This window comes from Dipodomys ordii, unplaced genomic scaffold (assembly GCF_000151885.1).
Source record: "Dipodomys ordii isolate 6190 unplaced genomic scaffold, Dord_2.0 Scaffold95, whole genome shotgun sequence".
In the NCBI taxonomy this organism is placed as follows: domain Eukaryota; kingdom Metazoa; phylum Chordata; class Mammalia; order Rodentia; family Heteromyidae; genus Dipodomys; species Dipodomys ordii.
Window position 1 is genome coordinate 3733578 of NW_012267311.1, and position 11759 is coordinate 3745336.

At 50.3% G+C, this 11759-nt stretch overlaps 1 protein-coding gene across 1 annotated transcript; it reads left to right on the forward strand.

The window, feature by feature from the left end:
* The first annotated feature begins 636 nt into the window (after positions 1-636).
* Positions 637-10802, forward strand: Dnajb5 (DnaJ (Hsp40) homolog, subfamily B, member 5). The gene is given in 6 exon segments (XM_013026552.1): positions 637-659; positions 661-797; positions 1632-1776; positions 4050-4294; positions 8605-9206; positions 9359-10802. Coding segments are annotated over 6 exon segments (1386 nt in total). The 3' UTR covers positions 9593-10802.
* Positions 10803-11759: the final 957 nt, after the last annotated feature.

Below are 11759 nucleotides of genomic sequence, written 5' to 3' on the forward strand. Positions count from 1 at the left end.
AGCAGAAAGTTAATATCGGGTGACCTTCTGGCTCTGGTCTAGGGACTACACCTCCCAGAGTGCACTATTCTCTCTGTCTGTCTGTCCGTCCGTCCGTCCGTCCGTCTGTCTGTCTGTCTGTCTGTCTGTCTCTCTCTCTCTCTCTCTCTCTCTCCATCCATCCCTCTCTCTCTCCCTCTCACTCTCTCTCTCCTTTCCTCTCTTACTCTCCAAATGGAAAGAAATTCTAGTGTCACAGCCAACTGGTGGGCGCAGTTTTCCTTTAAGGCTGCCTTTGACGTTGCATGGGTTCCAGAAGGTTCTCCCTGGATTCAAGTGGTGGCCAGTACGTCCCACCTTCTCAAACCGCAGATTGGACTAATATAGTTGCCCCCGTCCCAGAGACGAACCAATAAAATCAAAGGGCGCGTGGTGTGGCCACCCTCTGCCCTTCTCACCAATTACACAGGGAGATGGCGAAGAGGTGTGGTTGATTGATCCCAAAGGGCACCAATCACACCCACACCAATCACTGCCCGGAATATGAGCTGTGTGGCCGGGTGACAGGGGCGGAGAAGGGGCGGCTACCGCCGAGCCGCTCGTTGAAAAATGCCCAATCACAGTAGAGGTTGAGCTGAGTGACAGGCAGACAGCGCAATGGGCGGCGCCGAGGCGGAGCCGCGGGCGGGCTCCCGGTCCCGCTGTCTGCGGCCGGCGGGCAGGCGACTCCTGTCCCGAGTGAAGGCGGTGGAGCCGGAGCCGGGGGAGGGGGCAGCGGCTATCTGACGGACCGCGGCGACGCCCGCAGCTCCTCACCGGTGAGGGCGCCTAGCCAGGACTCAGGGGTCCCGGGAGCGGGGCGTCGAGAAGCCAGGGGTCTTGTCGGGGGTTGGGACACCGAGGGCCCCGTCGCCTTTTCTGCTGCCAGGGTGCGGGGGCTGGGGGACTCGGGGGCGGGAAGATGCTGGGTGTCCGCGGCCGGGCCGGGCTGTACCGGTTGCCGGCGTGTCAGCCGGGTCGGGTTGGGTCGGGTCGGGTCGGATCGGGTTGGGGCTGGCGGAGGCGTTTCTGAGCCGGTCGGCCGGTCAGCTCTGGTGACATCACCGACCCCCCTCCCCCGCCCAAGCCCCTTCCCCTCCCCTTCCCCTCTTCGCCTCTGCCCGCCGCGCCTTTTGTCCCGGCCCGGCTGGGTCTGCTCCGCCCCTCTGCGGGGGAGGAGACTCCCCGTCAGTGACTTCATTGAGTAGCTTCTCGCGGATTGGGCTTGGGTCCTCCCCGGAGATTGGCGAGAGGAGCTCGGAGGCCCTCACAATCCCCCCTGTCACAGGTACACACACTGCCACTTACGAGCACACTCCCAGACTCCCTGTCACTTGCCATACAGCCACGCACAGCCAGCCAGGCACGGCTGCACTGGAGAGCAGGTGGCCGCTGGACCCTCTCTCTCCCTTCACTCTCGGCACGTGGGGATCAGGTCCGGCTCCTGAGCTCCTGGAGCACCAGACAGGCCTTGCTGGGGCAAGGGCCTCTGAGAATCTGAGGAGGTGGCGTCCAGAACTGCAGCGTCCCAAGCAGGCTCCGCTGGAGCGATCAGAGGTGAGGGGCTTGGCTGGGCATGTTTAAGCGCACAGTGCTCTCCTGCCCACCCCCAGCAGCACCCCCACTACAGGCTCGAGGAGCTTTCCGGAGCTTCCCACACTTCTGGGGAGAAGACTTCTTAGCCAGCTTGATGTTTAAAATTCAGCTGGAGCCCTTAAAACTTCGAGCGTGGACGCTGAATGGGTTTGTAAAGTTTCGGTAAGTCCCTCTTGAGAAGGGCACTCATACCCATCCCAAGTCAATTTCTCCACCTCAGCTATGCCCTCCATTGTCTACTTGCTTCCTCCATCCCATCTTCATCTCATCAATTACATGCAAGCTCCACCCAGATATTTGAATGAATGGTACCCCTTATCATTCATCATTCCTCAAACCCTTTTTTCCACAAACATCTACAGTGTTCCAAATCCCTACAGTGCTCCCACTCCTCCCTTCAATAACTGGTTTTCCACCTCGGCCATTTACATTTGTCATCTCTCATCCCCTTCCATCAGCACCTCATTTTCTATATCGAGCATCTCCCCTGCCTGTTCTTCTGACAATTCCTCTTGCCATGTTGCCCTATTTTCCATTCCTGTCTTTACATTAGCATCCTCCTCATTCTTCATCAAAGGCAGTGCCATGCCATGGGGATCCTTTGTCATTCCACCACGTGGCTTGTAGGGAGGGAGGGAGGGTTGGAAAGGAGAAGGAGGAAAAAGAGGCAGGTCTGCAAGAGTTTGCCCTGTGTCTGTGGAGGCAAGAGAATTATGAGTTTATAATAGCTAGCAGGTGGGTGCAGGGAGGAAGCTGGCTGGGTGAAGAGGTAATGCAGGGTCAGCAAAAGAAGGCTGGGGAGACTGGTGAGCTGTTCCCCTTGTCTCTGCCTAGAAGCTGCTGGGGTTCACTGCTAGGGTTCCTACCCAGTTCTCTGTGGGGGCAGAGATGGCAGACCATCCTAGCTCCCTCTCAGACAGCTTTTACTGCTGCTTCCGAAAATGGCTGCTCTCCCCCAGATGCTCTTTCTTCTTTGCCTCCCCCAACTCCAGTCTCCCCCACAGGCATGACATACTGGTGTGGGGAGATGGGGGAGTACCCGCCTTTATGGTACATTCTCTTCGTCAGAGTGAGGTGACTCCCAGTACCATGAGTCAACCTAGCCACCTGCAGCAGGCATTGTGGGAGCAGGAGCTAGGGTCATTGTTTCTACCTACCTAGGGCCTTAGAGGCAACCTCCTTAATAATCACAGCTCTCACCCCTGCCAGAATACTCTACACCCAACTGCTGTGCAGCAGTCACAGGCAGAAAAGCAGGATCAGCTGTGGCTGCCAGCCCAGATATTGCTAGAAAGATTCTGGTTCTCCCAGCTTTGGAACAGAATTGCTATACCTCACAAGGGCTAAAAAAGAAAAAAAAAAATGGCTTCTGGCCATTTCCGGAAATTGGGCTGGATATAGGCAACATCCCCTTTCCTTCACATCCTGTACAATGCATTGATGAGAAGATTAGAGTGGAAGAATCTTTTTCATTTAACAGCTGCCCATCACCCCCCACTTAGAAGAGGTTATCAAGGGAGAGTGGGTCTAGCATTGGGACAGATCCTAACTCACAGGGGCAGAAAGGAAGGGACTTGCAGAGAAGATACAGGAAATAATAGTGGTTAGTACCCAACTATCTCATAGCAACTAAAGTTGAATAAGGCACTAGCTCCCAGATGCTTTTATTCACTATACTGGTGCTTAGGCAGCAAAGACAAGTTCATACAATTTTGTGTGTAGACAGTGAGAAATGAGTAAAGGCAACTGTTGCCCTGGTTGAGGTAAAGACCAAGTCACCCCCTGCTAATGAGGGCGTTAAAAGCAGCAGTTTCCAAAAAGTGAGTCATCCTGTGATCTGAGTCACATGTGAGGCTTAGCCTAGCCTGGGGGGTAGGGGCAGGGAGGCCTGGGGTCTCCAATCCAAAACAACCATACCCTGACTCAGCCTGGCTGGCTAAGACAGCTGGCCGAAGACCCAGGCCTGTACCCAGTCCTGGGCCATTGCCCCAGCTGTCCTCAGCCTGGGCACCATGCCTGAGGTGTGGCGTAGGAGACCGCGAAGCTCAGGTGACCTCACCCAGCACACTGACCTTCTCCAGCTTCTGTACGTGAGTCTGTCAGTCCACAGTGCCACTTCACTAGAAAAGGCCTCTCGAGGGTCCTCAGTCTGGCCAAAGGGCCTGGGCCTCTGCCTAGCCCAGGGACTGAGCCACAGCCTTCAGCTTTCTGCTGAGAAATGCCCAGGAACTGAGGAAGGAATCTCTGAATCCTAAGATGTCAGAGCTGGAAATCATCTAGTCCAAAGCTTTCATTTTATAAATCAGAAGACAGAGACCCACAGAACAGGCATGACCTGCTAACGATCACATCATTTAGGGAGTACAGGTTCAATAAGAACAGGGCTAGGTAGTAGAGGACAGGGGCACCAAGGATTGGCCCTGGGTTTCTTTCAGAAACAAGGAGACCAGCACCGGTCCAGTGGCTGTGATGGGAAAAGATTATTACAAGATTCTTGGGATCCCATCAGGGGCCAACGAGGATGAAATCAAGAAAGCCTACCGGAAGATGGCCTTGAAGTACCACCCAGACAAGAACAAAGAACCCAATGCTGAAGAGAAGTTTAAGGAGATTGCAGAGGCCTATGATGTGCTGAGTGACCCTAAGAAACGGAGCCTTTATGACCAGTACGGGGAGGAAGGTAAGAGGGCTGCAGTGCAGCTTCATCCGAGACCCCTGTGTTTGTCTGAAGCCCCGGGCAAACCAGTTCCCATAGAAAGAAACTGAGGCAGAGGAGGGGTGAGGGAGGCAAATGATCGTAGAAGAGACTACTCACTACTTGGCTTACTTCTTCATATCCCCCTGAAGTTCAGGCCTTAGAGAGATTTGAAGCCAGAGCCAGAAGCCTTTCTCCTCCTCCTTTCCTTCTCAGCCTTATTAGTCCTGTCTTAAGTCCCTGCAGTTCCATTGGCTGATGGGAAAGGTTGATGAGAGGGAGCCTGTGGCTGAGGACAGAGCATTTACATTCATCAGCATAAAAGTCTGGCCCTTAAGCAGCCTGGGAATTAACCACCAGCGCTCTGAGTGGAAATGGTTGTCCTATTCCTTCCCCCATCCCTGTCCACTGAAGCCAGTAGAACAGAGGTGGAGTTTCACCTCCTAGAGGAAGTGGCAGGGATCCAAGAGAAGAATAGGAACTGCTGCTGGCATCTTACCCCCTCCCTGGGGCAGCAGTGGCCACGCACAAGGCAGGCAGCAGGAAAGGCCCAAATAAAGCCTCTTAAGAGGGTAGCCCCTCCCAGCACATCCCAAGGGCATGATGTAGCTGCTAATTCTGGGCCTGCCCCTTAGGGCTGCCTGCCACCCGCCAGCTACAGGCACCTGTCAGGCTATATTAAGAGACATTGTCACAGCTGAGGACTCTCCTTCCTGGGAGAACTATCCTTCCTCCTCAGTGACATCCACCTTTCTTTCACATTCCTCTCTCCTTCATTCTCTCTACTCTATCCTCAAAATGAAATAGGCTAATGATATGTAATGTGCCTGACACAAAGCAAAGCAGAACACACACAAAAAAAATGTTCTTTCCTTTCTCCTCTCTGATTCTGTCCTCTGTTCGCCCCAGTCCTCCCACCTCCCTCTTTTTATTCTTCATGCTGGTAGCTGGATCCATTTTTCTCCCGCTGAGTCCTACACTTACTTGCCAACTCCCACACCAGGTAGCTGCTGGAATCCCCAGCATTCTCCAGCTAGGAAGTGTTTCTGTGATAGAAGAATGGGGAGTGTAGGGGTGGGGAAAAGGGGAAGCAATGCAGACACCAGGCCTCCATGTGACCTGTCTCAGAATTGCACTCATTCCTCCTCAGCCTCATCTTTGTTTACAAAAGGGGATGCTGGCCCTTTTCCTTTTCCTCTGAAACTTCTCCCCTCCTTTCTGATCAAGCCTAAGTGAAAGGCAACACTTTAGACCTTTGGCCTGAACATTGTTATGTTTCAGATCCCTATGCCAAGAAGGCTCTGAGGATGCACCATGGACTTAGGAGTACCTGTAGAGCCTGGGGGAGAAAGAACAGCCTTGAAAATATTGCTTATATTTCTGTCCACCCTGCTCCCTCCTCAATAGCTAGCCAGAACAATTGTGCACACAGACTATGTGCAACTCTGGTTTGAAACAAGCTGTTCCCAGCTTGGAAAGGAGGTGGTGGTAGAACAGGAATCCCCACAGTGAGAATTACTCCCTCTTGTCATTATCAGTTAACCTCCCTCTGTCCCTCTGAGAGTTCTTCCCAGCTTCCTGAACTTGCTTCATAATCAGCTCAATAGAGACAGAGAATATATGCTAAATCCTGAACAGTAAAGAAGCTACTGCCACCAGTCCTTAAACTGCCTGCCGCTTGACCTCTCTGATTAAACCTAAATCTTCCCTTTGGTCCCAGAAAATAAGAAACTAATTTAAACTCAGGCTTCTATGGCCAATTGAAATTCTAGATAAAATGTCTCAAGGCTAGAAATTATGGCTCAGTGTTAAGAGTACTTGCCTAATATGTGTGAGGCATGTATATGTGTGTGTGTATATATATGTGTGTGTGTGTGTCTGTCTGTCTGTATATATATATATAGCCTCACAAAGAAGAGTGCCCCTCCCTAGCATAGGCCCTATCCCGAGTCTGTGTATTCTGGATCAATTCTCAGTATTAATCTCTTCTCTACAACCCCTACTATTCCCATCATCACCACTACACATTTGTTAAGGTATTATCCAGAATCTGAATTCCTTAATAGGACCTGACTCCAGAGAGAGCAACTGGGGTTACCACCTTAAGGTGCCAGACCATTGATACATAGAGGTTGCCTAACTTTAGGTGTGTGAGGTACAGGATGTAGCATTGTGTAACTCCAAGGAGCTTTAATCCCAGTAATGCTGTAGTTAATATATAACTTAACGAATGACACTTTCAGATAGTATAGAAATAAAGTTTTTGAAAACTTTCTCTAAAAAACGCTGCTCCTTGGGGCTGGGAAGGTGGCTCAGTGGTAGAACACTTGCCTTGCATGCATGAGGCCCTGCGTTCGATTCCTCAGCACCACATAAGCAGAAAAACCGGCAGTGGTGCTGTGGCTCAAGTGGTAGAGCACTAGCCTTGAGCTAAAGAGCTGAGGGACAGTGCCCAAGCCCCATGACCAGACCCCCCCCAAAAAAAAAAAACAACCTGCTCCTCATCTCCAAGTTAATGAGCTTTCCTGTTTTGTTCTTTTGTTTTTTAGTTCTTATGATTTCCCATTTGGGCAGTCAGGAAAAGAGTAAGCACTGCTGGGAGCAGAGTAAAAATGGGCTTCCTCATGGATAGTCATCCTAGCTCACTGTGTGGACAAATCATGTTTTGTTGTTGTTATTGTTTTGTTTGTTACTGTATTGTTTGTTTTTATTTTGTCCAGTCGTAGGGGCCTGAACGCTGGGCATGGGCACTGTCGCTCAGCCGTTCGCTCAGCTGTTCAGCTCAAGGCTAGCACTCTACCACTTGAGCCACACCGCCACTTCTGGCTTTTTTTTTCTGCTTATGTGGTGCTGAGGAATCGACCCCAGGGCCTCATGCATGCAAGGCAAGCACTGTACCACTGAGCCACCTTCCCAGCCCAACAAATCATGTTTGATTGCTCCTTGCCCTATGTGCCTTTGGAAATAGAGATTTGGGAGCCAGGTGTGACTTGTAATGTGACACTAAGCTAGCTACTCAAGGCCTTATGAGACATGTCTAGGCCATGAGTAAGTGGAAACAATTACAAAACTGAAAATCACATCCTCTAGGATCTCTAGCCTTGGCTCTTTCACTTTATTGGGTAACCCAGCTTCTTTGAACCTCAACGTGTACATGAATCTTGTTTTATTGTGTTGTATTGTAAGGGGGAGGGGTGTATTGGGGGCTTGACAGTAGTAGGGTTTGAACTCAGGCTTCATGATTGCTAGACTGATACCCTCCCACTTGAGCAATATCACCAGCTCTGTTTTGTTGGGGTTTTTTTTTGTTGTTGTTGTTCTTTGTGTGCGCTGGAACTGGGGCTTAAATATCTCTTAGCTTTTTCTTTCAAGGCTGGCACTCTACCACATAAGCCACAGCTCCATTTCCTGCTTTTTGCTGGTTAATTGAAAATAAGAGGTTCATGGACTTTGCTGCTTGGGCTGGCTTTAAACCATAATTCTCAGATTTCAACCTCCTGAGTTGCTAGAATTACAGGTGTGAGCCACCAGTGCCTAGCTACCCTATTTTGATTTTTTTTTACTGGTTATTTTTTAGATAAGGTCTTATAAACTTTTTTATCTGGGCTGGCATCCAACCACAATCTTTATGCTCTCAGCCTCTCAAGTAGCGAGGATTACTGACATGAGCCACTAGTGTCCCAGCTACATTGAGACACAGTCTCACTATACAACCCAAGCTTGCCTTAAACTCATGATCCTCCTGTTTTAGCCTCAGTAACATGCCAATAGGTGTGTACTACCATGCTCAGCTACATTATTCCTTTTTTCTTTTCCTTTTTATTGTGCTGATCCTGGGGCTTGAACTCAAGATGTGGGTGCTGTCCCTAAGGTTTTTTTGCTCAAGGTTAGTGCTCTAACACTTGAGCCACATCTCCACTTCTGGATTTTGGTAGTTAATTGGAGATAAGATTTCATGGACTTTCCTGCCCGGGCTGGCTTTGAACCATGATCCTCAGATCTCAGCCTTTTGAGTAGCTAGGATTACAGGTGAGAGCCACCGGTACCCAGCTACATTCTTCTTTTTTTTTTTTTAATATTTTTTTGGTGCAGCTATATTATTCTTAAATAAATGATTAAGAGTAAAAATTAATCTTGCCAGAAGTCTTTCATACTATCATAGTCTGGCTCTCTGCAAGAGGTAAGGGCTGCTTCTTTCTCTAGGCCCATGAACTGAGCACTAGCTCAGTCAGGGGAAAGAGACTGGGATGGGGTCAGGATGTACCACACTGCCCTTAACTTCTCCTCCCCTCTAGGCCTGAAGACCGGCGGTGGTACATCAGGTGGCTCCAGTGGCTCCTTTCACTACACCTTTCATGGGGACCCTCATGCCACCTTTGCCTCCTTCTTCGGTGGCTCCAATCCCTTCGATATCTTCTTTGCCAGCAGCCGCTCCACTAGACCCTTTAGTGGCTTTGACCCTGATGACATGGATGTGGATGAAGATGAGGACCCATTTGGTGCCTTTGGCCGCTTTGGCTTCAATGGGCTGAGTAGAGGTCCAAGACGTGCTCCAGAACCACTGTACCCCCGGCGCAAGGTGCAGGACCCACCTGTGGTGCATGAACTACGGGTGTCACTGGAGGAGATCTACCATGGCTCCACCAAGCGTATGAAGATCACAAGGCGGCGCCTTAACCCTGATGGGCGAACTGTGCGTACTGAGGACAAAATCCTGCACATTGTCATTAAGCGTGGCTGGAAGGAAGGCACCAAGATCACTTTCCCCAAAGAAGGTGATGCCACACCCGACAACATCCCCGCTGACATTGTCTTTGTGCTCAAAGACAAGCCCCATGCACACTTTCGCCGAGATGGCACCAATGTGCTTTACAGTGCCCTGATCAGCCTCAAGGAGGTAGGGACCTGTTCAAGTGGTGTGTGTGTGTGTGTGTGTGTGTGTGTGTGTGTGTGTGCGTGTGTGTCCTTCTGTCTTGGTACTCCTTTCCCCCATTTCAATCTTTTTCCTTCTTTTCCACTTTTCCTCACTCTCGGCCTCATTTTCTCCAGGCGCTGTGTGGCTGCACCGTAAACATTCCCACCATTGATGGCCGAGTGATACCATTGCCCTGCAATGATGTTATCAAGCCGGGCACCGTGAAGAGACTCCGTGGGGAGGGCCTTCCTTTCCCCAAGGTGCCTACTCAGCGGGGAGACCTCATTGTTGAGTTCAAAGTTCGATTTCCAGACAGATTAACACCACAGACACGACAGATCCTTAAGCAGCACTTACCCTGTTCCTAGGCTCTGCCCCTGCTAGTCCAGAGTCTACCACAGCAATACCCCCACACTTACCCCATCTCATGTACACCCAGTTTGATGTCCACTGGACACTGGCAACTTTCCCTAAAATGCAAAAGAAAAAAAAAAAGAAAAAAAGAAAAGAAAAGAAAAAAAAAGCCACTGGTTTTCAGGAAAAAGTTCCTGTCCCTGACCCCTTTCAGAGCTGGGCTGCTCTGGGGAAGTGGGAGGGAGGTGGGTAGAGCTAGCCCAGGCCAGGGGTCAATTTTCATGTCACTAGCTTTGAATCCAGTTCCCACTACAGTGGCTGGAGAGTGACTTGAGTGCTACTTGAAGATATAGTTTCCTTGTCCATGCCTGTAAATAGCATGTCCTCCTCCCCTCTCAGCCTTGCTAATACCTTTCATCTCCCTTCCCTTTGGCTTCCTTTCATTGGGGGAAGAAGAGGATGGAAAGGACACTGCTCTCCTACCCCTACCCCAGGTTCATAGTGTCCAAGGTTATTGCACATATATTCATACACATGAAGCACTCATCTAGAGCTGCCTGTGCCTCTCCAGGAGCTAGGAGGAGAGGAGATAGGATGGGAATGTCCATAACCCATGAACAGGGCCATTGAGCACGAGACACTTTCATTTGGGGCAAGGAGGTGAACTGACCCTCAGCAGCCTCCCCAACAGCTGCCCAGCCTATATACACCATGGAGCTGGAGGTTCTATCCTCCCTGCTGCGCTGAGGACTGAGGGAAGAGGGAAGGGAAGGGGAGCCTGAGGCATTGTGGCTAAGAGCTGGGGCAGGACTCATCTCCCAGCCTTCATCAGGGAGGGAAAGGGCTTTGGGGTCAGGTGGCAGCTATTCCCCACAAAGAGATTCAGGGTCACAGGTTTCTCCCCATACCTCTGAACTCAGGGCCTAGCCACCCCAAACTTCCAAATCCCATTTTTGTGGTATGTGAAACTACTTATTTCTTACCCTTCTTGGAGGCTATGTGAGGATTTTTCAGCCCTTTTATGCCTGTGTGACTCCACCCCACTCCCTCAGTTGTACAAAAGTCAAATAGTAAAGGACCTGAGGGAAGACTGCTTCAGCTGGTCCTGGGGTGGTGTCTTTAGGTTTTCTCACTTTGACAAGCCCCTGAATGTTTTTATAGTAGTTTTTTTGTATTTTTTTGTAATGACAGTATTATGGAATAAAATAAAGTATTTTAAAAATATGGCATCTGAGCAGGAGCGATGAACCTGGGATGGGGGCAGGTATGTAGTGCCTCTGTCAACTTCTCTTCAGGATCCTGGCCACCTTTGAGAAGGCAAGCAGGCCCCCAATATAAGCTGAAATGGACTCGCACCTTTTCGAAGTTCAAGTCTCCTAGGAATTCCATAACACATACCCAAACCACAACAAAAAACACACCACTCAGCTATTGGAAGAAATCATTTGGAGCCAGGCTCCACCAATGGCTCATACTTATAATCCTAGCTCCTCAAGAGGTTGAAGTCTGAGGATCAAGGTTTGAAGCCAGCCAGAGCAGGAAAATATCCTTCAGTTCATGCCCCAGGACCAGCACCTCTAGTAGGAGATATACCCCCAAAGATAAAGCTTGAACAGCAAAAAGGGTACCTAGAAGTTCTTGGAGTCCTAGGCCCATTGCTGCCAGGGCCTGGCTGAGGACATGACTCCTTGGAAGGCATGGGACTACTTTCTAGAATCTAGTTGCTAGTTTTCTTGAATCTCATTTTTTTCCTCTAGGATTCTTTCATACTATCTGGCCTGTCTGTCCCTGCTGTAACAAGCCTGGCCTTCAGAGCCTGAGTGACAATACACAGTGTGCCCTCATCCTTTTCTGTGAGTCTGGTTAAAGAGGAGCCCTGTGGTTGCAGGAATGCCTGTCTGTGGGCTGTCTGTGCCTGGCTGTCCTCCTGGGCTGACTTTTCTCCCAGCATGACAGCCGTATGTCTGGAAATGGCCACAACCACCATACTCTCCTGAACTCTGTGTCCTCATTGCCATGAAGACTGCTGCCTTCAGCTGGACCTGGCTCCACACAGAGGTGGGCACTGGCTTCACAGTGACCTTCCTGACTCACCTTTCAACCTAGGATAGAGACACTAAAGCATTCATCCTCAACCTTTTACCTGAGGTACTTTTTTCAGGAGGCTGTCCCTCCTAGTGT